Source organism: Scardinius erythrophthalmus (assembly GCF_964197995.2).
Source record: "Scardinius erythrophthalmus genome assembly, chromosome: 19".
In the NCBI taxonomy this organism is placed as follows: domain Eukaryota; kingdom Metazoa; phylum Chordata; class Actinopteri; order Cypriniformes; family Leuciscidae; genus Scardinius; species Scardinius erythrophthalmus.
The window spans coordinates 22,820,915-22,846,144 of NC_138239.1; the positions used below are offsets into that span (position 1 = coordinate 22,820,915).

The following is a 25,230-nucleotide window of genomic DNA, read 5'->3' on the forward strand; positions in this document are numbered from 1 at the left end:
AAATTATAGCGGAACACAATTTGCACAGCACAATTCCCTTTCTTTTAGTCTGGTTCTGAGCGCCGAAATGCTGAAAAAGTCTTGATATACCCATATGGCAAAACACATTTTTTTCTGACCAAAATATATTTCAAATATTCACTCAATGTCTGTCAGCAAACAGTCTGGCTTGAGGAAATATAAAAATAAAATAAAAATTACTTTCCAATGCCCAAATACATATTACAAAACTGATATTGGGATTAAACTTGTACTTAAAGGAGCAAGGAAGTACATTTTCAATCTTAAAATATATTTTGAGTAAATGCAAATTTATATATATATATTTTTTTTTTTCGGACAATATAAATATATTTTGACAAAAATTATATTATGCATATTTTTGCAAATATATTTTAAAATCTTGTCTTTTTTTGTATATTTAAAAAAATTATAAATATATTGACTTAAAAATGGCTGTTTTTGTATATTTAAACAAATTATATATAAATATATTTATATATAATACATTTATAAATAAAATAAAATAAACACAAAGAACTACATTTCATTTGTGATAACAGCTCAGCATTAACTGCCAGCCAAATACCACTTGCCTCTATGAATTGTGCAATCTATAATAATTAAAATTTACAAAGAAAAGAAGGAATGTAAGGAATGACAACTTAAGCAATCACAAATGCAGATAGTACCTGGTTAAACTTGATTGTGGGTGGTTATTCAAGAAGACTGAATTACCATGTGCAAACGTTTTCAAAATGTTTTCAAAACCAATGTATAAACAGAAACCTTGGAATAAAATGACTTCAAGTATCAATCTTCTCATCAGGTATGTGAGGATTTTCACTCAGTGTTCTGTGGCGCAGTTTGGCAAACAGTGCAATTTCACCTCCTGCACACATGCGTTTTGAGGGGGCAAAGTCTCTTTTTTTTAGAGAAATGACCTTATTCAGCATTTGTTTGTCGAGCTGTGAGATTTCTGCCTTGATGAGGCAGCAATGTGCTTGCAGCATGCACTGCTGAACAGAGCAATGCAGGCCGTCGTGACAAACCTACCCAAAAACATCTGAGCAAGACTCCCTTTTCCGCCTCATTCCTTAATCATCTCGCCATGCTTGAGCAACACCTGAAACCTACCCCCAGCCCATCTCTCTTCCTAGAGCTGTCTGGTTTAATTCGATCTCTTTAAAAACATCCGTCTCCATTTGCCCTTTCTAGCCACTGAGCTTGAGCTATCAACCTTAACAAGGATATGGAACAAATGAGCGGCCATTTGCTCCATATCCTTCGTTAAGGATGATGAGCCAGTTCGAGTTTTACAGTAAAGCAATTATTTTGTCTTGCACAGATGAGTTGCTGGAAGCACGCAGACCTGAACGCTGGATCAAAATGAAATGGAGCGGTGAGGGAGTTGCTCAGAACCCAACGCCGGGTCTCGATCTGACAGCTCCGCTCAGCTCACCACTACCGCCCGTGGGTTCCGCTATGAACCAATACCAACAGGGACAAGTGCACAACACAGAGAAGGAGAGAGACATTTGGTGAGGTTTAAAGATCGATGTGTCTAGTGGGCCGGTTGCCTACCTTTGATATGCCTGAGGAGAGGTGGGAGGCGTGGTGAACACCTGGGAATAAGGATGATAAGGCGTCTTCTTCAGCGCCTGGATGAGATTCTGTCTGTATTCTGGGTCTATGCACCACAGGGAGCCCTTCCCGATGCTCTGTGGAGGAGGAAGAGAAATACAGACAGACGTATTTAGTCAGGACAGAAAAAGAAAAAGCAGCTAAACGTGTAAAAAGACAACAATAAAGACCAGAGCACCTGCCAGAACCGGGCAAAGATTTGCAGCTCTCGTCGTCTTGTAGCATACTTCTACGTTCACCTTTTTGTTCAGATCAATTATTCTGGTGTGTGGATTTCAATGTAGGTATATATGGACATCAGTTACTTCCCTGTACATTCCTTTGTTATGTTAATTTATCTCACATCTAAAACAGCAGATCATCAGGTAAAGAATGAAATCATGAATATTCAATGATGGATAGCTGAGCATACAAATATAGCATGTTTTTTTTCTCTCTCTTGAAAAAGAGTCTGTCTTAAGCTTTCAAATCCTAGCAGCATTTTAGGCATCAAAAGTGTGCTATGGTCAAATTCTAAAGCAGCATCACATGTATCCTTTGCGGATTATGGAATCCCAGAATGCATTGCGGTGAGCTCACTGGAAAAAAAAATGTATCCAACATGATGGACAGAAATGTCAATACTGTAATAGTGACATAAAATATAGTATTAATATATAATATTTAGTAAATATTAATTCATATACTGTATATATTAAACATTATATATAAAATATATATCCTTATATATATATATAAAATATATTACATACATATGTAATATCAATTAATTATTTATTATGTTAATATTAAATCCGAAACATATTAATAGTAAACATTAATATTATATATTTTATTGGAATCAAATTCCAAGTGTACGAGTGTAATTTGTGTGACGAAAGTCAACAAGATGCAAATGGAACCGTTTTGAGAAAAATGCGTTCACACTACCGATCATTTTGTTGCTGCAAATCACACAAATACACATATTACATGGTAAAGCAAAATGTTTATTCAGTGAATTTCTGGGTTAATGGTTTGCTCTGGCTGTAAGATAAGACTGAGTTTGTCAGGTCCAGTAGTAGAGTAAGGGGAGAAATGAGAACCTGACCACCTACATTACCTTGACCTCCATGTTCTCCAGTTCATTAGTGAAATGGGCAGAGAAATGCATCAAAAAACCAAAAAGTGCTAACTACAGCTAGTACAGATGCTACAGACCACTTAGACAAACTCAGCATTTTAAAAAACAGCACAGTGAGCGAACGCTCCCAGTATATAAATTAGCTCTCCTGACAGATCCTGCTGAAAACGAGGAAACAGCAAAATGTCACATTGAAAGTGATATCATGGGGAAATTACTTGAGCTCATTAGTACGGACTACAATCAGTGTCATGTTTCTAAGCCCCATTTTTCAGTTCAAGTTATCCCTATACTGTCAGAGATTTACACAATCAGCAAACCACGACGACAGAACAAAGTGTAGAGTATCAGAGTGCTTTTGTAAAGTCAAAGCCTTTTCCTTTCACTCAGGCACTTCAAAGCGTCGGACAGCCGCGTGTGCTGTTTTGTTAGACAGACTGTGTGTTCTCAATGAATCAATAGTAATGACCTTCAGATAACTGACAGAGAGTCATACTGTGTGCCCTGGGGTAATACACACACACACTGGCCTGGACGGAATGCGGTGTCACGTATTCAAACTTTGCGTAACAAACAAACTGGACGTTGCATTTACAGGAGGTTTCGTTTGCGTTAACTAAAAGCGCTGAAATTGGGCGTCCCCACTGACCACTGTTAATTGAGTGTTTTTTGAAGAGGACGATATATCTTTAACAAATAATGAAAGCTTTAGCATGCCAGGAAGACTTAATTACTACGTCACTTATTACCTTCACATCTATCCAATCATGTCCTAACACTTGCTGTATAAAAGATCGGTACTTACACATGTTTGAGTCCCTCCCCACCACCACCAGGATGGTCCTGTCCTTACCTCCGGGGGGGTCGGCTACGCCCCTGCCTTCGTCTTCAGGCAGGAAATGCAGATCCGCTACCCTCGGATTATGCACTACGGACGGGGCCAACGCCAAATAACTTTATAAATAATTGCTTGCTGGGCTGTTAATAAATTAATGCTTTGTTACATTATTCTATCTCTCCCGAGTCTTTCTGGTAGAGCTGCTGTGAGATTTTTTCAGCGTGAATACTAGATTCCCCCGACAAGGGCTAAGAAACGATAACACACTCTATTGATTGCAGCAAACCCCAAAGCGAGTGCTCGGCTCTTTACCCACAGTATTTGGCTTCAGTGGAAAGATTTGTACCAGCACAAGTCAAACAATTCAAACCCTTGGAGTGTTTTAGCAAACAAAATAAACAGCACGTTTATTGGACTCACAATTCATTTACACTCATGTCTCGATGTTCAAAAGCCAGTAAAACCTAAGATACACAAGCAACAGTAATATATATATATATATATATATATATATATATATATATATATATATATATATGATACATTGCTATAATAATAATAAATATATATTAATAAATATAATATATAATACATATAATTCATAATATTTTTAATTTTGTGTTTAATAGCATGGAATTAACAAAAAACTACTACAAATATTGCAAGTATAATGAATGTTAATTAAAACAATTATAAATAAATAATTGGATAACAGGCCTATGGATTATTGTATTGTGTCATGTAATATTTTCCAGAGGGAAAGGTCTTTTTTTTTCCTAGCAAAGAAATCTATTTTCTTCTGAAAGCAGTGAACACATTTATTCTTAGCACAAACCGACATTCTCCACCTAATTAAGCTGTCAACTTTCCATCAGTGTGTTTTAAACCATACCTGGACCAACCACAAAGATAAATTGCACCATGAAATTCAATCCTTAAATGGCCTGTCCAGTAGATGCTCTGATGGAAATGAAAAATAGGGGAGTAAAAAGAAATGAACAGGATGGAGCCAATAAAAAGGATGAAGGAAGGGAAAATATAGCAACTGGTAAAGAAAGAATATAATAATAATTATTATTATTTATATTATTAATATTAGTATGACTGTATTAGCACAGAAAAATAAAAACCACAAACCTTATTATTATTATTACTACTACTACTACTACTACTAATAATAATAATAATACCAAGTTCTGGAATGAAACTCTAGATGGTGCAGGCTGATAGGTCCTTAACTCAATTTGGTAGTGATCACATTATTATCTACATACCGCAGCTGATTGGTTGCTGTTACATCAGCGGCCAATGAGCTGTGGCTACACATTAAAATACCAGTAGTGTTGATGTAAGCAGTCTGCAGTGCACTTTCAGAAACCCTCCACCTTCCCCAGCTCCACCTGTTTAGATCTGCTACGGGGGGATATTTCATGTATGTTAAAGTAACAACATGTAGCTTTTCAACCTTCATAATATATTTCCAAGACCCTTGTGATAGTACATCGACTTACAATAGGTTGAATGAGACGTCTGCCAGAGCCTGACGGGGTCTGTATCGCTTTTACTGGCACTATGTAACTTCGCGGTGCGGGTAGTAACCAGCACTCAAAAAGAACTACAAAATTCGACTGCTTTACGGCATACGTCACTTCGCCCACCACTTCCTCAAATGTGGCCAACCAGCGCGTTTGTTTTCGTACGTCTGTTTTCGTCATGCCTGAAGCCGCAGCGAAACGTAAGAAGTCCAAGGTTTTGTCGGAGTAGAGTCGGAAGAGGAAAAGGGAGAGTGATAAACTGAAAGGCAGGACGAGGATCAATATGGGTCGAGCGTTTGCTCGCTGGCGTGAGCTAATGGAGGAGGAGTGTTACCAGACCGATGCTGACTTGGCCGTCATGCTGTTGAACTAGTAAGTAACTGTAAATTGCTTGCATACTATCTTTAGTTTTTCTAATCTGTTGTGTGCCTGGCTACGTTACGGAAACTATCTGGTCCTCCATTTATTTATCTTCATGAATCAGCTAGTAGATGAGCGAATTATCAATCTGGTAGCTAGTAAACACTAACATGCGTTAGTTTTAGATGGTTAGGATGCTATCGCTATTATTCTCGTTCAGATTTGAGCATTGTAATCGACATGCAAATCGCAAATGTTTGAGTTAAAATGTTTAGTCTAATAAATATGTATAAATTATAAAAGGAGGAAGATTAATAATTATCATTGCCCATATGAAAAAAAACCTACATGCTTCATACAGTAACCGTAAATCATTTTACGACAGCGGTAATGGACAATTCCGCTTCCAACCTGTAGGGCGACCGCAGAGGAAAAGTTCCATGTTGTTGCTTTAAATGTGCAACAGCAGCATGTCTGTGGATGTATTGGCAGTAGCAAGTCTGGGTACTTGCTCTGCAGCAGCAACAGGGTAGCGGATCTATTCGCAAAGACCAAATACATTAACAATGACATATCCATTAGCATTACCATGCTAATCTCTCCGAGAGTTGTCATGACAGAACTACTACTATTACTGTAGGGGCAAAAAAAAAAATGTGTGCTAATTTTTTTTATTTTATTTTACTTAACCAAACATTACCAAGATGCTAAATTAACTTAAAAGGCTGAATGTATTTGCATATTTGTCTCTTAGGAACAGGCAAAAGTGTGAGATTAAACAAAGACAATCAATTCTAATTACCATGGCATCATAAATCGTAGGGCACAAGCCCTGCAGGAAAATCTTCTATTGTTGAACTGACTAAAGTCAGTTTATCACGAGAACATGACATTTTGACAGTTTCAAGAGAGTGAAAAAAAATCTATTGATGAGCTAAAGTTTCACCCTTGAAATATTAGTTATATGCCTAAATATGCAGATTATGATCATTATTTGAGTACTATTGGTATGTGTAGTCAAAATAAAGCTTCCAACAGGGACACATCCAACTTTAAAGGGCGTGATATGTGATCCTCCGAGCATCAGATTATTCATATACGCTCCGTGGAGAAGAGGCTGCACTGGTCTATCTTTCCAAATGTTCTGTAATCAGGAGAAATCAATAGGTTTCAGAGCACTTTGCCTCAGATTTATCTCCATCTCCTGACAGCTGCTGTGTCCGTCTGAAGGCCAGCTCAATGGCACCAGCCAGTAGAGTCTCCAATCAGAGAGAGGGGGTGAAAAAGGGAAAGGAGAGCCAGGGAAAAGGGGGGGAAAGCACTTGGATTACACTGGTCTCCTAGGCAACAGGCAATGGTGGAGTATATAAAGACTGTTTGATAGTCTTGGCAGAGAGATCTTTCATTCTTCCTAAGAAGCACAGGCCTCTGAAGATGCTATATTCCATTATAAGAAGTAAAGTTAATCCTATCAGTTCCTGAGCAAGACGAAAGACCTGCTATTATGAAGCACCCCCTCCCCCATCCCCTCTCCCCTCTCCCCTCGACCCGACTGTCCAAAGTCCCCCTTTCATGCTCACGACTTTAAATATGTGAAAAAGGAACTGTGAGGAAATAACACAACCCAAAGTTTTGAAGCCAAAGTTATGAGATAACAGTCAACTATTTCATGTTATGCAAAACTTAATTTTACAAAAAATCCAGTTTTTTTCTTTACTACAACTGCTCGACCGCTCATACGTTTCTGCTACAGATGTGTGCGATAACTAATTAATTCATATGGCTTGATATGGAGAGGAAAGTGTACTATTACATTTTCAGTTGTAACTTTTACTTTCATTAAAACAATCAAATCAATGTTATTTTTAAAAATGTTTATATTTACATATTAATAGCTTTTATTATTATTTTTAATTATCTTATATTAGTATAATTATATAAATTTATTTTAATGTCAGTTTTAGTTTAAAATTAGTCAATTTAGTGTTCGAGTCTAAACATTTTTTTTTAAGTTTAAGTTGTTCATCTAATATTTCTATTTTATTTTAGCTTTGTTTACATTTTTAAAATGCTGGTTTATTTTTAGTTAACAATAATAACTGTTTTAAACTGATGTACTATATAACAGTTTCATATCAGTTATTGGCAGAGATTTTTTTTATTAAATGTATTGGTCGATATTGGATGTATATCTTTGCCGTCATCTCACAGTCACTTAAATTTAATCTTTAAAAAAACAACTAACAATTTCATATTCTGACATCTGAAATGGATATTCATTTTCATACTGTATCTTATGATGTTTTGATACCTAAATTCACATATAGCATACAAAATGATCGCTTTTAGTGTTTTATTTTTAAATCATTTACACAAAATAGCAGAATTTAATACTGACCATGTATCAGTCACTAGCCAAACCATGAAAAGTCTTTTACCTAATCAACCAAACAGGTTAAAAGAAAAATTACACTGAATGAGGGACCCAAGCCATTTTTTGGGGAGGATTTTAGCATAGGCTCTAAACTGGACCAGTAATAAACTACCACCCCGAACAACCCTAGCATTCTGGCCACTTTTACAGTAAAAGTAAGGATATGACAGGGAGGAGGAAACTGGATTGTGCTAGACAAAAATACCTCTATTTCTGAAAAAAAAAAAAAAAAAAAAAAAAAAAATTTCAACAGCACAGTGTGCTGACTTCCTAAAGTGAGTGTGTTAATGTTCTCTTGGTAAGGTGATCTATATAAATGCAGACATCGACCGAGCTGAAACATGGATAAATCAAGTTGTCCAAAAGGACATCATTGCTTTGGTCTCCAAATCCCAGCAGTCATCAGCTGCTAATGGCTGCGGCCCCAGAGTCGTCATCTCCTCTGAGGCTCTGCGGATTAAATCACATAAAGGAACCGAGTATCAGTGAGCTCGCTTTGTGATTGGTGGAGACGCGTTGACCTCGTTCATATTGGCTGAATTCTGCACACAATGGCATTTTTTAAAGCAGGTCTACATTGTGCAGTTCTGCAGTGAAGCATTAAGGGGCCGATGACTCTACTCACCTTCAGAGGCTCTCAGTGCATTAGGAAGGGCATGAAAGGTCATTCATAATGAGGGCGTTTGGGGAGGGGGAAGCTTGGCCGTTGTTGGATCTATTCACTGAGATGAGTCCAACATCAACCCAATCCAACTCTCATCCTTTCCTTTAAATTTTTTAAGGGTGTTCAACTCATTCTGATGGCTGAAGTGAGCATGAAGATGCACCGTGGCAGTGTCTCAGAACAACACACCACACCTCCAACATTCAACACCAACGCCTGATCCAATGAACATACTTTCATCATCCATACAAAACAACATAAAAGATCATTCCAACTCTGAACTCTGACTGGATGTCACAGTCAAAGCCAAGCAATTGTAAAATAGCTGATTTATAACTTTAGTTTAGGGTCCAATTCTCACTTTTAAAGGTGCAGTGTGTGATTTTTAGCGGCATCTAGTGGTGAGATTTGCGAATTGCAACTGGTCAATAACTGCGGCCTTTCCTTCAAATTGCAAACTCGAATGAGAAGCTACGGTGGCCGACGTAGGATCGGAAGATGTCGTCGTCTGAGTCAGCAGAGAGTAGCAAGTCAAGCAATGAGGTTTCTCTATATTATATTTTATATTAAATTATATTTACTTAATTATTCAGTAAAATCACATGTTATTGCGATTGTTATTTTTACTTGTTTATCATTGTGTTAGTCTTTTATTCACTGACTTTACCATAGCTTGTTTCCATGGTAGTTAGTATAAGATTAGAGCATCAAAGCAACTAACTTAGGTAAGGGGAAATAGCTAACGTTACTATGTCCGAGGCGTCGTTCAGACAGCATGTTTTTCTCCACGTTTGCAGAGTCAGGGACAACCTGAGTTTTCTGCTTCGTCTTTTTCTGCTGCTTCTCATTCAAGTTAGTGACGAAACGCGCTCTGTAGCGCTGTTTGTTCGCTGTCGGTTACGGTAGAAACATGACGTCACAATATGTCGACCTTCATAGAAGGGGGTGGCCGCGGTTATGTAGATATAAATGACTATATCTAAGGTAATAAAAACTTAAAGGTTCATTAAGTAAGGTCTTTATACACCACTGAAAGCATAGTTATGGATCTTATATTGCATTTCTGTCAATAGATCCTCAGAAATATCACACATTGCACCTTTAACTAGTTACTTATTCGCACACATATTACTAGGATATTGGCGGTTTATTAGTACTTAAGCAAATATTAATGCCTTGTTCTGCATGACTATTCTACATGCCTTAATCCTACCCAATACCTAAACTTAACAACTACCTAAGTAACTGTTAATAAGCAGTAATTATGAGCTTATTGAGGCAAAAGTTGTAGTTAATAGTTAGTTAATACTAGTGAGAATTGGACCCTAAACTAAAGTGTGACCAAGTCAAGTCAAGTCAAGTTTATTTATATAGCGCTTTTCACAACACAGGTTGTATCAAAGCAGCTTCACAGTAATAAATTAGAACAATACATCAATGTTTGTTTCTAGTGGAACGTCTACGTTCGGTAATGCTGATCAATAGTATCGTTGATTGATTAATTTAATTAAATATCCCCAAATATCCCCAACTGAGCAAGCCAAAGGCAACAGTGGCAAGGAACCGAAAAACTCCATCAGGTGACCTAATGGAGAAAAAAAAAACCTTGGGAGAACCCGGGCTCAGTCGGGGGCCAGTTCTCCTCTGGCGTTTATGAACTAGAGGTCGGATTTAACTGTAGGATTAAAAGTATTATATGAATGCCTGGCTGAAGAGATGCGTCTTTAATCTAGTTTTAAACTGGGAGAGCGAGTCTGAGCAACGAACAGTATCCGGAAGACTATTCCAGAGTTTTGGTGCTAAATGTGAAAATGCTCTCCCTCCTTTGGTGGACCTAGATATCCTAGGTATGACCAAAAGCCTCGAATTTAGTGACCTTAAAGAGCGCGATGGATTATAGGGCGATAGAAGATCGGTTAAATAGACTGGAGCTAAGCCGTTTAGGGCTTTATAAGTCAGTAGCAATACCTTGTAATTAATACGGGACTTTATAGGTAACCAATGTAGGGATGATAAAATCGGTGTTATATGATCATATTTTCTTGATCTAGTTAGAACTCTAGCGGCGGCATTTTGGACTAACTGTAGCTTGTTTATTAAGGATGCAGGACAACCGGCTAATAACGCATTACAGTAATCTAGTCTCGAGGTCATGAATGCATGAACTAACTTTTCTGCGTCAGAAACTGATAGCATATTACGTAGCTTAGCAATGTTTCTAAGGTGGAAAAAGGCTGTTCTTGTAACATATGAAATATGATTTTCAAAAGACAGGTTGCAGTCTAATATAACACCCAGGTCTTTTACTGTAGAGGATGAAGTAACAGGACATCCTACTATGTTAAAGTTGTATTGTGAGAGGTTTTGTGGGTGGTTTTTTGAACCGATAAGTATTACCTCTGTCTTGTCTGGATTTAATAAAAGAAAATTATGCGTCATCCAATCTTTTATATCTTTAACACACTCTGTCAATTTGGATAATTTAGCGTTTTCATCTGGCCGTGATGAAATATAGATTTGAGTGTCATCAGCATAACAATGGAAACTAATTCCATGTTTCCTTATAATATTTCCAAGTGGTAGCATATATATTGAGAATAATAGAGGGCCTAACACAGATCCCTGCGGCACTCCATAGTTTACTGGAGTTATGATAGATTTTTCTCCATTTAAATAAACAAAATGGTAGCGGTCAGATAAATACGATCTAAACCAGCTTAATGCTTGTCCTTGAACACCAGTATAATTTTGTAGTCGATCTAAGAGTATTGTATGATCTATAGTATCGAACGCAGCACTAAGATCAAGTAAAACTAATATTGAGATACAGCCTTGGTCAGAAGCTAAAAGTAAATCATTTGTGATTTTAACGAGCGCAGTTTCAGTGCTATGATGCGGCCTGAATCCAGACTGAAACTTTTCATAGGTGTCATTTTCTTGTAAGAAAGAGCCCAGTTGAGCGGACACAACTTTTTCTAGTATTTTAGACATAAAAGGTAGATTTGAAATGGGTCTATAATTTACTAGATTATTCGGATCTAATTGTGGTTTCTTAATGAGAGGTTTTATAACTGCCAGTTTAAATGTTTTTGGAACATAACCTAAAGATAAAGACGAGTTAATAATATTGAGGAGAGGCTCTTCCACTACAGGTAACACTTCTTTCAATAGTTTAGTTGGTATGGGATCTAATAAACATGTTGTTGTTTTAGAGGAAATGATAAATTTATTTAACTCTTTTTGTTCTATAGTTGAAAAGCACTGTAATTGTTCTTGCGGCGTGATAATTGAGGCTGAATTATAAGGCGCGATTGAGGATTGAACGTTTACAATTGTGGTTCTGATGTTTTCTATTTTCTCAGTGAAGAACTTCATGAAATCATTACTACTAAACTGTAATGGAATACTTTGTTCAGGAGACATCTGTTTATTTGTTAGTCTCGCCACGGTGTTAAATAAGAACTTAGGATTGTTATGGTTGTTTTCTATTAGTTTGCGTAGATGCTCAGCCCTGGCCGCTTTTAGGGCCTTTTTATAACGTGACATACTGTCTTTCCATGCGATTCTAAAGACCTCTAAGTTGGTTTGTTTCCATTTACGCTCTAAATTACGGGTTTCTCTCTTTAGAACACGCGTAGTACTGTTGTACCATGGTGCTTTACTTTTCTCTCTGACCTTTTTTAATCTAATGGGCGCAACAATATCCAATGATCCAGAGAGAATGGTGCTCATAGTGCTAGTTAATTCCTCAAGTTCATCTGTTTGTTTGGGTTCACTGAGCAGCTGAGACAGATCCGATAAGCTGTTTGAAAAATTATCTATGGTGGATGGAAGGATTGTTCTGCCTAATCGATAACGCGGCGCAGCATGATATATTACAGGAGTACGTAATATGCAAGTTACCATGTAATGGTCAGTGACATCGTCACTTTGTGGAATGATATCTATATCGGTTGGATCGGTTCCATGTGATATAATTAAATCGAGTGTATGATTAAATCGATGAGTCGGTCCGGTAATGTTTTGCTTGACCCCAAAGGAGTTTAATAAATCTGTAAACGCAGCCCCTAACGCATCATTTTGATTATCTACATGGATATTAAAGTCTCCAACAATTAATGCTTTATCGAAGTTAACTAATAGGTCTGAGAGAAAATCTGCAAACTCTTTTAGGAAATCAGCGTAAGGCCCAGGCGGTCTATATACGGTAGCCAAGGCTAGAGATAATAGGGATGTTTTTCGAACATCTAAGAGCGTAACATTTAGTACAAGTACTTCAAATGAAATAAACTTATAACCCGTTTTCTGAGTAACATTGAGAAAATCTCTATAGATTGTTGCAACACCGCCGCCACGACCATTCAGACGGGGCTCGTGCTTATAGGAGTATCCTGCTGGAGTAGACTCATTTAAACCAAAATAATCATTTGGTTTAAGCCAGGTTTCAGTAAGGCAAAGTACATCGAAGCTATTATCTGTGACTATTTCATTTACAATAACTGCCTTAGGTGTGAGTGATCTAATGTTTAGAAGACCTAGCTTTAAAAATTGTTTTTTTTTTACCAATAGCAACATTTTCTGGTTTAATAACAATTAGATTTTTTCTAGATCCTGCAGTAGATTTATGATTTGATCTCACTAAACGAGGAATAGACACAGTTTCTATGCAATGTTCTACACTATTTATATCAGTTAAATTGGTGCAGCAGAGACTATGATTTGGACTTTTGTTTACTAGTCAAAAGGTATTTAACATTTTGGAGATGTTATCTGACAGAAGATCCGATCCGAATCTGCTTGGGTGTAAGCCATCAGCACGGTAAAGCCTAGGACGCTCCCAAAACAGATTCCAATTATTTACAAAGAGAAGTTTCTGCTCATTGCACCATGACATTAACCATTCATTAAGCGCAAATAATCTACTAAACTTTTCATGACCTAGTCGATACGTGGGAAGCGGTCCTGACACAATAATCGTTATATCAGGCGATGTGCTGCGTACCGTATCGATCAGATTCCTGAAGTCTTTCTTCAAAACCTCCGTTTGGCGCAGTCTGATGTCGGCCCCTCCCGCGTGCAGGACAACGGTTCCGACGCGCTCGTTCAGAATCTCGGGAACGTGAGCAGCGATTTCAGAAACACGAGCACCAGGAAAGCAGTGACTACGCACCTTACTTTTATTTAACGTAACGTGTACGTGTCGAACGATGGAATCGCCGATGATCACAGCATCGCGTTCTGTTTCGCGAAGAGGGGAGAAGCGGTTTTGTGTGGATATCTCGAAAACCGGGAGGGTCGGAGAGAGTTTTCTTGGTCTAGACCTGACTCGCGACTTCCGCTGCGGAAAAATCCAGGCTTCGTGATGGCATGTTGGAGCCGGAGTGAACGAGACCATGGCTGATCGCGACCTCGACGTTCGGGACCGATGTTGAGGAACGCACGGAGTAGACGAGGTCGGAGTCAGCGGGTTAGTAACATTAATCTCTGATTTGTGAGCATCGGCACGTGATGTTTCGAGAGCCAAACGCCGGTCTATCAGCTCGGCTTTTCTTACTAAAAGGTCGTGGATCTGTTTCTCAACAGCTTCCAGCTCAGACTGCACCGCGTGCAGCTCAAATGTGTCCTCACCTGCACCAAAAGGTAGACTACTTACATTTGATATATTCGCCATTTTAACAGATGGACAGTAAGTTAAGTTAGCAACGACGCTACCAGTGGTGCTATCAATATTAATACTAATTTATGGCTTAAGTCTTGGATATAATCCGTCTTTTCAGTGGTACGGGTGTAGAGTAGACGCACGATAGGCGAAAAAATGTTTGTTTGTAACTTAAATGAGTGCGGAGAAGACGCGTTCAGCCGTGATCCACGGACGTAACCTATAAGAGTATCCAGCGTTGGATCACAAGGCTTGAGACGCGTCTGCTCAACAATCCGCGTTATAACTATGAGGTGAGGAAAAGTAGAAAATGTTCGTTGTAAGTGAGTTTAAAGAGAAATCAAGAATTATAAATCAATCGATGGAACTCCAAAGACAACAACGCGCTCAGACGCGACGCATGCGCATTCGAAACAGGAAGTGTGTCAGAGGACCATATACAACAGCGGAATTATGTATCAATGATGCATCAAAGTTGATAAACTGCAAGGCAACCATAAACAGCCAACCATACAACTAACTGGCAGAAGAATCAGTTATTTCAATTATGAATATAAAAAAAGAATTATAATTATTATTAAATAATACAAAATTACAATATATATACACACACACACAATACAATATTCTAGTCTTTAGAAATTATCAGGATGTTTTTTTTTAAATACAACTATAACTATGGACGTTTTAATTAAATCATTTTAAGTTAACAGAAATTTTCTTATAAATAAAATAATTTTTATAATAATATAATTTAGTCTCTCTATTTATATATAAAGAGAAAGCCAGCCTTATATATATATATATATATATATATATATATATATATTTTTTTTTTTTTTTTTTTTTTTTGGTGGGGGATGGGGGAATCCTATACTTACAATATTTGTTTCTTTCGTATCCATTTTGTTCTCTTAAAAAAATTAATTTTTGCAAACCCTTTCAGTTTTGGGTGATCAACCCAATTAAAATAAATATCATCATAAGTTTTATAACCATCCTTTAGCGGTGTAGGAGTTAAAGATTGTGTTGCCTTATCTCTCCAGGAAAAACAAACAAGAGACTCACAAAAAATGCTAAACTAAGAGATCCCACGGAGGCAACCACGATCAATAACTTAGTTCGACACCAAAATTGGTCCCAATACAGAGGGAAGTTGAGAGAAGAGCAAAGAAAAAAGTGGGTTTGCTAATGACCTGTGTAATCCTAATTAAAAAGGATTCCTTTGCAGAGCCTGAAGCCGTCCAGAGTACAGCAGACACAAAAGTAAAAGCTGATGACATGATAAACTGAGACAAGTTCTGTTCCCACAGCGCAGTCCGTTCCAGAATAGTACCCAGGACAGAGTGTATGTGAGTGTAGGAGTGTGCGTGTGTGTGCATTCATGCCATCTCATGAGTGTGTGTGCATGTGCACGAAGGGTGGCCAGATCAAGCCACGCTGAGATGTAGTCCCACAAAAATCGCCCACTCTTGAGCAAACCGTGCCTCTTGGCGTGCACGCACCATGTTTATTCTGATACGGTCACCGCACGTCGAGATCATTCGCAAGCAATATGGTGTCCCCCACGAGCGCAGCATACGGACACGAGGCGTGAGGACACCAAGCTTTGGAATCAAATCAGTGAGTCACTCAACCTTGTGCAGCAAGTGAACAGATTCACATATGCAATCACATTTTAAACAAAGTGGCCTTTTATGCGACTCAATCTTTTGCCTGCTAACTACTGTACATCGAAATGTTCCATTACAGAAACTGCAAAATGTACATCTGTATCAGTGAGACAGTAAAATAGACGTTAAAATAGATGTTTTAGGGGTGTAACGATACCCTCATGTCACAATTCGATACATATCACGATACTGAAGTCACGATACGATATTATTGCTAATACGATATTATTATACTCCAAGACATATGATAAAAGGTTAACAAAATGTTTTACTGTTGATTAAAAATTCTACATTTGGTATTATATTGGGGGTGTAAATGGATAGGTTTGGACTTGGTGCTGATAACCCAATGCACAGGCCAATAGTGACACCAGAATAAAAATATTCATGATTCTAAAGCTGAAAATACAGAATTATTTCAGACGAATACGCTTGCACTCTGCCACTGACTAGATATATTTATAATAATGTAGGCCACTTTTTACTGGTAACAAGACATTTGGCATTATCAGGAACCACAAATATTCCCCCATTGCATTATTATACATTATATTCAACATTATATACAGTAGTTTAATGTAGTACTAACACTAAAACTCTGTTAAAAAAAAAAAAAAAAAATCACGCACAGTAATTTTCATTCTGGGTGAATATTCACAATACATTATTGTGAATATCCACGATACATATTGTTGCATTTTTGTATTGCGATATATTGTGACACGATATATTGTTACAACCCTAATATATATATATATATATATATATATATATGCACCAAAAAGTTGAGCTATGCACCAAAAAGTTTTATCAAATGCCCAAACCTTTAAGTAAGAGCAATAGACATGAAGAAAAAAGCAGTGCACCCCTGCTGTGCATGTTTTGTTCATTTGAAAAAAAGCAATTGTGGAGGGAGACAAATAGACAGACAGATATCATGAGGACTGCTGAGGTTCCCTTGCATATCTGGCACCTGAAGCTCCGCCTAAAGGCACAGACAATTGACAAAAGAAGCTGATTTCCATAACCAGATGGTAAAGATTTCTAACACACAGATTAGCTAATTTAACAACACTTCTCAACCTGACAGACTTGTATTCAACACACAGATTCAGACACACTGTTCTGTCGTTGAAAAGACATAATGACGAAGCACTCATGGGGCTATATCGGTGACAGACTAACAGACAAGTCAAGCAATCTCTAAAATTGCTCAATTGTACAGCTGAAATGACAGCATTAGCTGCAATTATCCTTTCATCTGTTCCACATTAGTCTTGTTAAAAGCGGCAGTCCCAACACGATCCATGCAGTAGCACAATTGTGCTAGGTTGTGCTTTTAAGGAATAGATGCCCAGCAAATTACATTTCTGCAGTTATTTACAGTCGTAAATAATGTCGTTCTATTTGACCTTCATCCTGTCGTGAGACACAAAAGGACAAATTTTTAATAATTGTACAGTTTTTTTCATGCATGTTCACTACTATTTAAAAGTTTGGGGTCATTATGATTTTTTATTTTTCTGAAAGATGCCTCTTATGCTTAGGCTGCATTTATTAAAGGGATAGTTCACTTTGAAATAAAATTTTGGTATGTTTTAGCTTACCTCAAGGGCATCCAAGATGTAGGTGTCTTTTTTTCCGCAGTAGTTTCAATTTTGATATTTTTAGGCCAAACCGTTCTTGTCTGTCAGTCATATAATGCAGGTATACGGTCATTGTCTCAAAGAGCAAGCACAGTATTTATATCGTTGTTACCTCTTGAACACAGCCGCGTCCAAATGATCTGAGGGCCCGGGCGGGTATAGATATATACACTAGATGTCGCCTTGGCTACTGCAGTTCATTGGAACGAAACCGTAGCCAAGGCGACATCTAGTGTATATATCTATACCCGCCCGGGCCCTCAGATCATTTGGACGCGGCTGTGTTCAAGAGGTAACAACGATATAAATACTGTTCGTTTTCTCACACAAACCGCTCGTTTCGTGTCTTAGGCCATCAATGTGTACTTACGATGGGGAATTGTTTAATTTGGACGATGTGGAATTGTTTTAATTTGGACTCTGTGCATGCTCTTTGAGACAGTGACTGTATACCTGCATTATATGACTGACAGACAAGAACGGCTTGGCCTAAAAATATCAAAATTGAAACTACTGCGGAAAAAAAGACACCTACATCTTGGATGCCCTTGAGGTAAGCTAAAACATACCAAAATTTTATTTCAAAGTGAACTATCCCTTTAAATAAAAAAATTAGAAATATTACAATTTAAGATAATTGTTTTCTATTTTTCCTGTGATGTCATGATCCTTCAGAAATCAGTATTACAGTATACTGTATGCTGATTTGCTGCTCAAGAAGCATTTATCATCATGTTGAAAACAGTTGCTTAATATTTTTGTGGAAACCATGACTTTTTCTTCAGGATTCTAAATAGAAAGTTAAAAAGAACCGCATTTATTTAAAATAAAAGTCTTTTGTAACATTATCAATGTCCTTACTCATTTTCGATCAATTTAATGCATCCTTACTGATTATCATACACTGAAAGTTTGCCATGCTCTAGCTGTTCTTAGCACATTCATGATGGTTCATGAATTAGCAATGTCCGATTCATTAACAAATCTTTTTTTTTATTTTTTTTTTTTATTCAGTTTACATACTTTTGCAGATTTTTTCACTTGAAAGCATAGCGATCAGTACAATTCTCCAAAATATCTCCTTTTTTTGTTTTCCACAGTCATATGGCTTGGAACAAGATAAGGGAGAGTAAACAAATAAGGGATTTTTCATGTTTTGGGTTCTTTAATCATGCTTTCCTTTTGTAAGATGCAAGGTGCTAATAATGGTTGCTTACAACTATAAGAGAAAATATAAAACACTATAAAAATCACAGAGTGAATGTTTTATTGCAAATTTAAATAAGTGGACAGTGAGGCATGAGTCAAGTAAAGACAGAGCATGGAATGCTCTTTCATTTCTCTATCCTCACAACCTACATATCCATAAAGTTCCCCAAAGTTTCCCTTCTTATCATCAAAACTAGTCATATCTGTGCTGCCATATCGTTGGATAAACCCATGCTTGGACGTCACCAGGCAACAAATTAGATTTTAGAGTTAAATCTCTTCTTGCTCTAATTAAGAGGAAGTAAAAGATTGAGATTCCGGAAGGTGCTGACACCCTGAGAGTCAGCGCCCGGCCCCGCGTCTGCTATTGATCGGCAGATACTGTGGTGTCAGCATTAGGATCCCTGGGGAGCGGTCGCATAACCCTTGGTAACACGGCACAGCCTACGAAAGTCGGGCGGGCTGGTGACGTCAAAGTGAAGTTCGCGTGCAAATCTCCCGCAGCTTCCCTCGCAACAAACATCTGTCCACAGGGAACATAACAGCTGGCCAGGGAACAAGTCAGTGAGCAGGCCGGCTTTATCTTACATCAACCTGGTTTTCAGAGCGAGGGATAAATCGTGTCACACGGATCAACGTTATCGGCGTGACCCTTCATATAGATGGGGATTTGAGAGCGAGGATCAGAGAATGAGATATATTTCTGACACACTGATCTTTAAATAATTAAACTTCTAAACTCAATCAAACAGCCAGAACAGTGCAGTATTACAGTGCTGACAGTACAGAAAACGCTAAACGCAACTGGAAATGCCAATGGCGTGCCTTTCCATCCTGTGTTTCTTCATAAACGACTCCGCTGTTACCTGTTCAACTGCAAATCTTGTGTAACCTCGTCCTGTTGCTATGGAGATGACATCAACAATGGAAAAGACACATTAATCATCACAGCTCTGTCTATGTATAAACACCGATGCATGTGCCTGTATGTAGTCTTTGTAAGGGACACAAGAGCTTTGGAGATCCACCCATATAACCACCACTCAGGTGCCAAGTTCAGATCCTGTGTTCATAACAGTGCCATGGAAACAAATGACAGGGTGTCATTTCTAGAGCACTCACTCTTCACCAGTCACTACGCATTATAGTAACATGCACTCATGAACCAAAGAGTTTGCACCACTCTAGCGCACAGGATTTCAGCGCAAAACCCTGGATTATTTGACTTACCCAGTTATACCAAGGTTATAATGTGCCTTGAATGCAACATGCTTTTGGATAAAAGCATCTACCAAATGCATTAAATATGAATATAAGCATTTATCCAAAGGCAGATTTATCTAAAGTTTATCAGTATGTGTATTCCCAAGGAAATGAACCCATGACCTTGGTGTTGCTACCAGTTATGGTAGACTGGTAAATAACATAAATAACATAAATTACTGATTAAACACAGATGGATTCATAAATGCTAACACTACTTGCTTGACACAATTTAAGATGTGCTACTACCTGCTAGAATGCTGGCGGTAAAGAGATGCATTTAAAAAGGTTTTGTTTGTGCACATTTTTAGTGATTACCGAAGCAGCAATTTTAAGACCCCTGTGTGAAAATTATACCTTTCGTATAATTTTAGCCATTGTCTAGGCACATTTACGTGAATAAGGTGCAACTGCCCCATGCAACACTAATTGTGTTGCCACACTTGCCCAGTTACTTGATTTGCATAATTCCTTTGTGAATCTGGTGCTAAAACAGTGCAGACAGCATGTGCAAATGATGCTAGCAGCGGGTGCAGCTCATTCTCACTACGTAAAAAGCAAAAACAACATTTTCATGAGGTCTGGATCTTTTAATTTGATTCTCCTCTTGGCCGGAATTAATTATTCCTCTGTAAACCCCTGGGGATTGAGCATCTATCAAATGTTTGTTTATTCAGACTCTTATTTTGCTGGTTTAATTTGCCCCTTACTGTCTCATTATGTCGAGTGATGCATGATTGCATAGCAAATCCACAATGAATCTGAAATTAAAACAGACTTAAAATAGTCATCTCATTCATTAAGTAGGCCAATGAGGCTAGAGAAATTAAGTCAAATACCAAGCGAACAGGCATACAGCTAATCATGAGTTTGTGACCTAACAGAAACTTTTTTTTTTAAGCACAACACAAACAACTCTGGAAAACTTAGGTGAAAGCTTAGGTAGAAGCTCTGATGTTCTATAGCAGGGGTCTTAAATGTTTTTCAGGGCAAGGACCCCTTAGGGCTTAAGCGATAGAGATAAAGAGCAGGGACCCCCGACACAAAATATGTCAAACAGAGCTACATATAATAGCCTTCGTTATTAATAGAAACCAACCATATTTTGGTTTAAAACGATGCTCATTACTGTTGTGTCTGTAGGCCTACCTGTATATTACTTTTAATTGTTAAAATTGAGATTTATGCACCATCACAATTAAAAATCACAATTCATTAGTTGTTCACAGTTGTAAATTATTTTAATGGATTTGCAGAGTCATACATTTTAACTTTACACTAGTCAGATGGACAATTAAACCTTTAGGCTACTTAATTTTAGCTTCAGGTTTATAAAAAAAAAAAACACATTTTAATTTTACTGTCAGACGGATAATTAAAGTTACTTGACCTTTAACTTAAAGTTTATTATTCTAATTTTCCTGTGTGAAATTCATATAATTCAAATTCATACAATAATCAAATCACTGAACATCTGAAATTAGCGAGGGTTCTCCAGTAAAGTGCATATGTTATGTGTAAGCAACATTGTATCAAGAATAGCAATGTACAGTGAGACATTACTTTTACAAATAATTGGAATGAAATTTAAAATATATATTGATACGAATATTTAATAATTAATCTATCAGCCTGCCTTTCTATTTTGACATGCCATATTTTTGTCCCGTGCAAGTTATCACTGTCAATTGCAATTTCGAGAGTAAATCCCGCATTTAAATGTAGATGTCACTTCTGAAATTTTGAGCGTGCAATTGGTCATCTGTCCTCTTAGCAGCATGAAAAACCTAAATTTTATTCAATGGATTATATAGGCTATAGCCTCGAAAGCATGTAAAAAAAAAAAACGTTCCCTTTACAGTCACTAAAAAGCTGTTACTCTCAGCTCGCAATCTCACAGTTCCATTAAAATCTGTCAATAATAATTAAAGTGCTCAGACAGTCTCCTTGTTGTTTTTCCCCAATACATTCATAATCATTACTTCTATCGGTGAGCTGGGGAAGTTTTATGTGTGCGCTTGAGCGCTGAGTAGGCTATGTAGGCAATTAAAGGCTCATTATTATGATTTACTAAATGGTTTATTAATAAACGTGTGATAGTCGACTAAACACCTAAAATTAACGACTACTAGTCGACCAGAAAAATATTTAGTCGAGGGCAGCCCTACTTACTACTTATCGTGTCTTTGTTTGTTATTGAGAGGATTCGTGAGCGTGCAGATCTCAACATCGAACAAAAACTCGGGCGTTTTGAGCGGTAAGTGGACTAAACTAAACACCTCTGATTGGCCATTGGATTCAAGAGATCAACAAACATGACTGTGATTGGCTACATTTCTCACCGCTGCAAAAACACATTGTAAATAGAAACATTTGAAGTTTTCCAGAGCGCATACAAAAAGCGCATAACCTGCGCATAACCTGAGAGCTGTTGGTTCGATTCTCAATATTGGCAGGAAATGACTGAAGTACCCTTGAGCAAGGCACCGCAGTAAAAACGGCTGCCCATTGTTCAGAGTGTGTGTCTGAGTGTGTCACTACACCTTATGTCTGAGCACTAACTTGGATGGGTTAAATGCAGAGGACAAATTACAAGTACAGGTTTGGGTTACCATACTTGGCCTTCACATGTCACTTTCACTTTCACCCCTAGCATTATGGCAGCAACTTTTCACATGCAATCACCATCCAGCAACCACCTAGATCACACTAGAAAACAACACCCTAGTAACCGTGCACAACACCCTATCAGCATGGTTGCAAGCTTTGCACATGCAACCACCTACTGTAGATCACCTTAGAAACCACCTTGCAACTCCCTAGTAACAATGCACTATACCCTAACATCATGATGGCAAGTTTTGCACATGCAAGTACCAACCAGCAACCACCTACAGTAGATCACACTAGAAATTGCCTAACAACACCCTAGTAACCATGCACAACACCCTATCATCATGGTTGCAAGTTTTGCACATGCAACCACCTAGATCACCTTAGAAACCACCTTGCAACTCCCTAGTAACAATGCACTATACCCTAACATCATGACGGCAAGTTTTGCACATGCAAGTACCAACCAGCAACCACCTAGATCACACTAGAAATTGCCTAACAACACCCTAGTAACCGTGCACAACATCAAGGTTGCAAGTTTTGCACATGCAACCACCTAGATCACCTTAGAAACCACCTTGCAACTCCCTAGTAACAAATGCACAATACCCTAACATAATGGCGTCAAGTTTTGCACATGCATGTACCATCCAGCAACCACCTAGATCACACTAGAAACACCCTAGTAACTATGAACAACACTGCATGGCTGCAAGTTTGCACATAAAAATGCCATCCAGCAACCACCTAATCACCTTATCAACCATCTAGCAACACCCTGCACAACACCTTAGCATCATGGCAAAATGTTTTGCACAACCACAAACACTGAGTAACCACCAAGATCATCCTAGAAATGCCCAAGCGCTTGCCCTTTGTACAGAAAATGTAAAAAAAAAAAAAAAAAAAAAATAATAATAATATATATATATATATATATATATATATATATATATATATATATATATATATATATATATATATATATATTGTTTTTGTTTGCATGAACTTCCTAAGTATATAATAAAGAAGTTTCAACTTCCATGAAATATTTTTTTGAGCAATAAAGAAAGGAAAAAAGACCTTTTTAATTCCAAAAAGCCCTGAGCTCAAACTGACACAGTTCAGCTGAATAAAGAAAAAACAACTCAACTCTGTAAATCTCAGCAAGGAAATACAATTTTGGATTTAAATAAAATTAGACGAGCACATTAAAAATAAGCATTAAAATGAAATCTCAAGTCGGGTGCAGAGCATGGATATTGTCATCACAGCAGATGAAAAACACCCCAATCCAAGATTTTAAATTGAATTTAAATTCAATATTAAGTCACCATAATAACAAACAAAGAACTCTCTCTCAAAACTCAAATATTTTGACCATGGCAAACGAAAGGAAAAGAGAAAAACATTCATTCTTTATGGACACCCTGCAACCAAAGTCACAGAAGTGTTCTTATTGTTGTGGCAGGAGTGAAGGGGTTAATTGAGCGACACGAAGGGGTAGCGGCAGCCCACTACACTGCCATCGTTGGATTAGCCATTCCCAGCCAGAACACTTTCTCACACACATACACACACAAACAAATCAGTTTCTCTGTTGCTACAGCAACAGCTTACTTTCCATGTCAACTGCAAAGCTGTTTCTATGGAGACACATATACAGAAAAAATTCTTTGCTCCACAGCCAGGGACCAGATGGCAGTGAACTGTAAGAGTCACATGGAATGGCTTTACTGTTCTGACTAACTTGTAGACACATGCACACCATAAACACTCGCACAGGAATGCATTTATCAGCCTTTGACAAGAATCAGTCAATACTCAATAAGCATCTAATGAGTCCCAATTCATAAGCTTCATCCTTTTATCAAACAATATAAAATGTTCTCTTACAGGAATCAATTCAATCAACATTTACCCATATTAAAACCGAGATAAGTCTCACCCCTAAATATTGACATGTTCATCACACTCCTGCAGTGTAGATTTCCAAAGCCACTCGTTTGAAAAAGTAGCTAGCTAGAATACAACTTAAAAGCTTTTTAAGTAGGCAAAATCTTTCTAATTATATTATAAATATTATATAATTATAATTATATATTATAATTATAAAATTATAAAATCTGAAAAAAAAATTATATATATATATATATATATATATATATATATATATATTAACAATAAGGTTCAATTCATTAACATTAGCTAAAGCATTAGATATTATGAACACTAAAAAAAATTACAAAAAAAAAATTAAATGATTAATTAAAGCTTACTGTCACAAAAGGATTTTAAGTAGGGTGACAGCATCAAAGTTAACGTATAACTTTACACTAAATAGGAGTAATAAAACTAAGAAACCCTATTTACATATACATATATATTAAAAATATATAATATTAAAGTTTTTAAAAATCTGATTGATTGGTAAATCATCTTATGGTTCATTGATGAACCGCTCAAACTAATTCACTGCAAATGAACTGTGATTCCCAGCGGCACTTGGCAAAAAAAACTGTAGGTAGGTGCATTTATTAATTGCCACATCTATACTTCTAAAGTT

At 37.3% G+C, this 25,230-nt stretch overlaps 1 protein-coding gene across 15 annotated transcripts in view; it reads right to left on the reverse strand.

Annotated features, from left to right (window-relative positions):
- Positions 1-25,230, reverse strand: part of foxn3 (forkhead box N3) — a 105,309-nt gene that overhangs the window by 46,419 nt on the left and 33,660 nt on the right. For all 15 annotated transcript variants that reach the window (XM_081347073.1, XM_081347069.1, XM_081347071.1 and 12 more), the window contains one exon: positions 1,585-1,721. In XM_081347073.1, the coding sequence (XP_081203199.1) occupies positions 1,585-1,721 (137 nt within the window). The remainder of the gene's footprint in view (positions 1-1,584; positions 1,722-25,230) is intronic.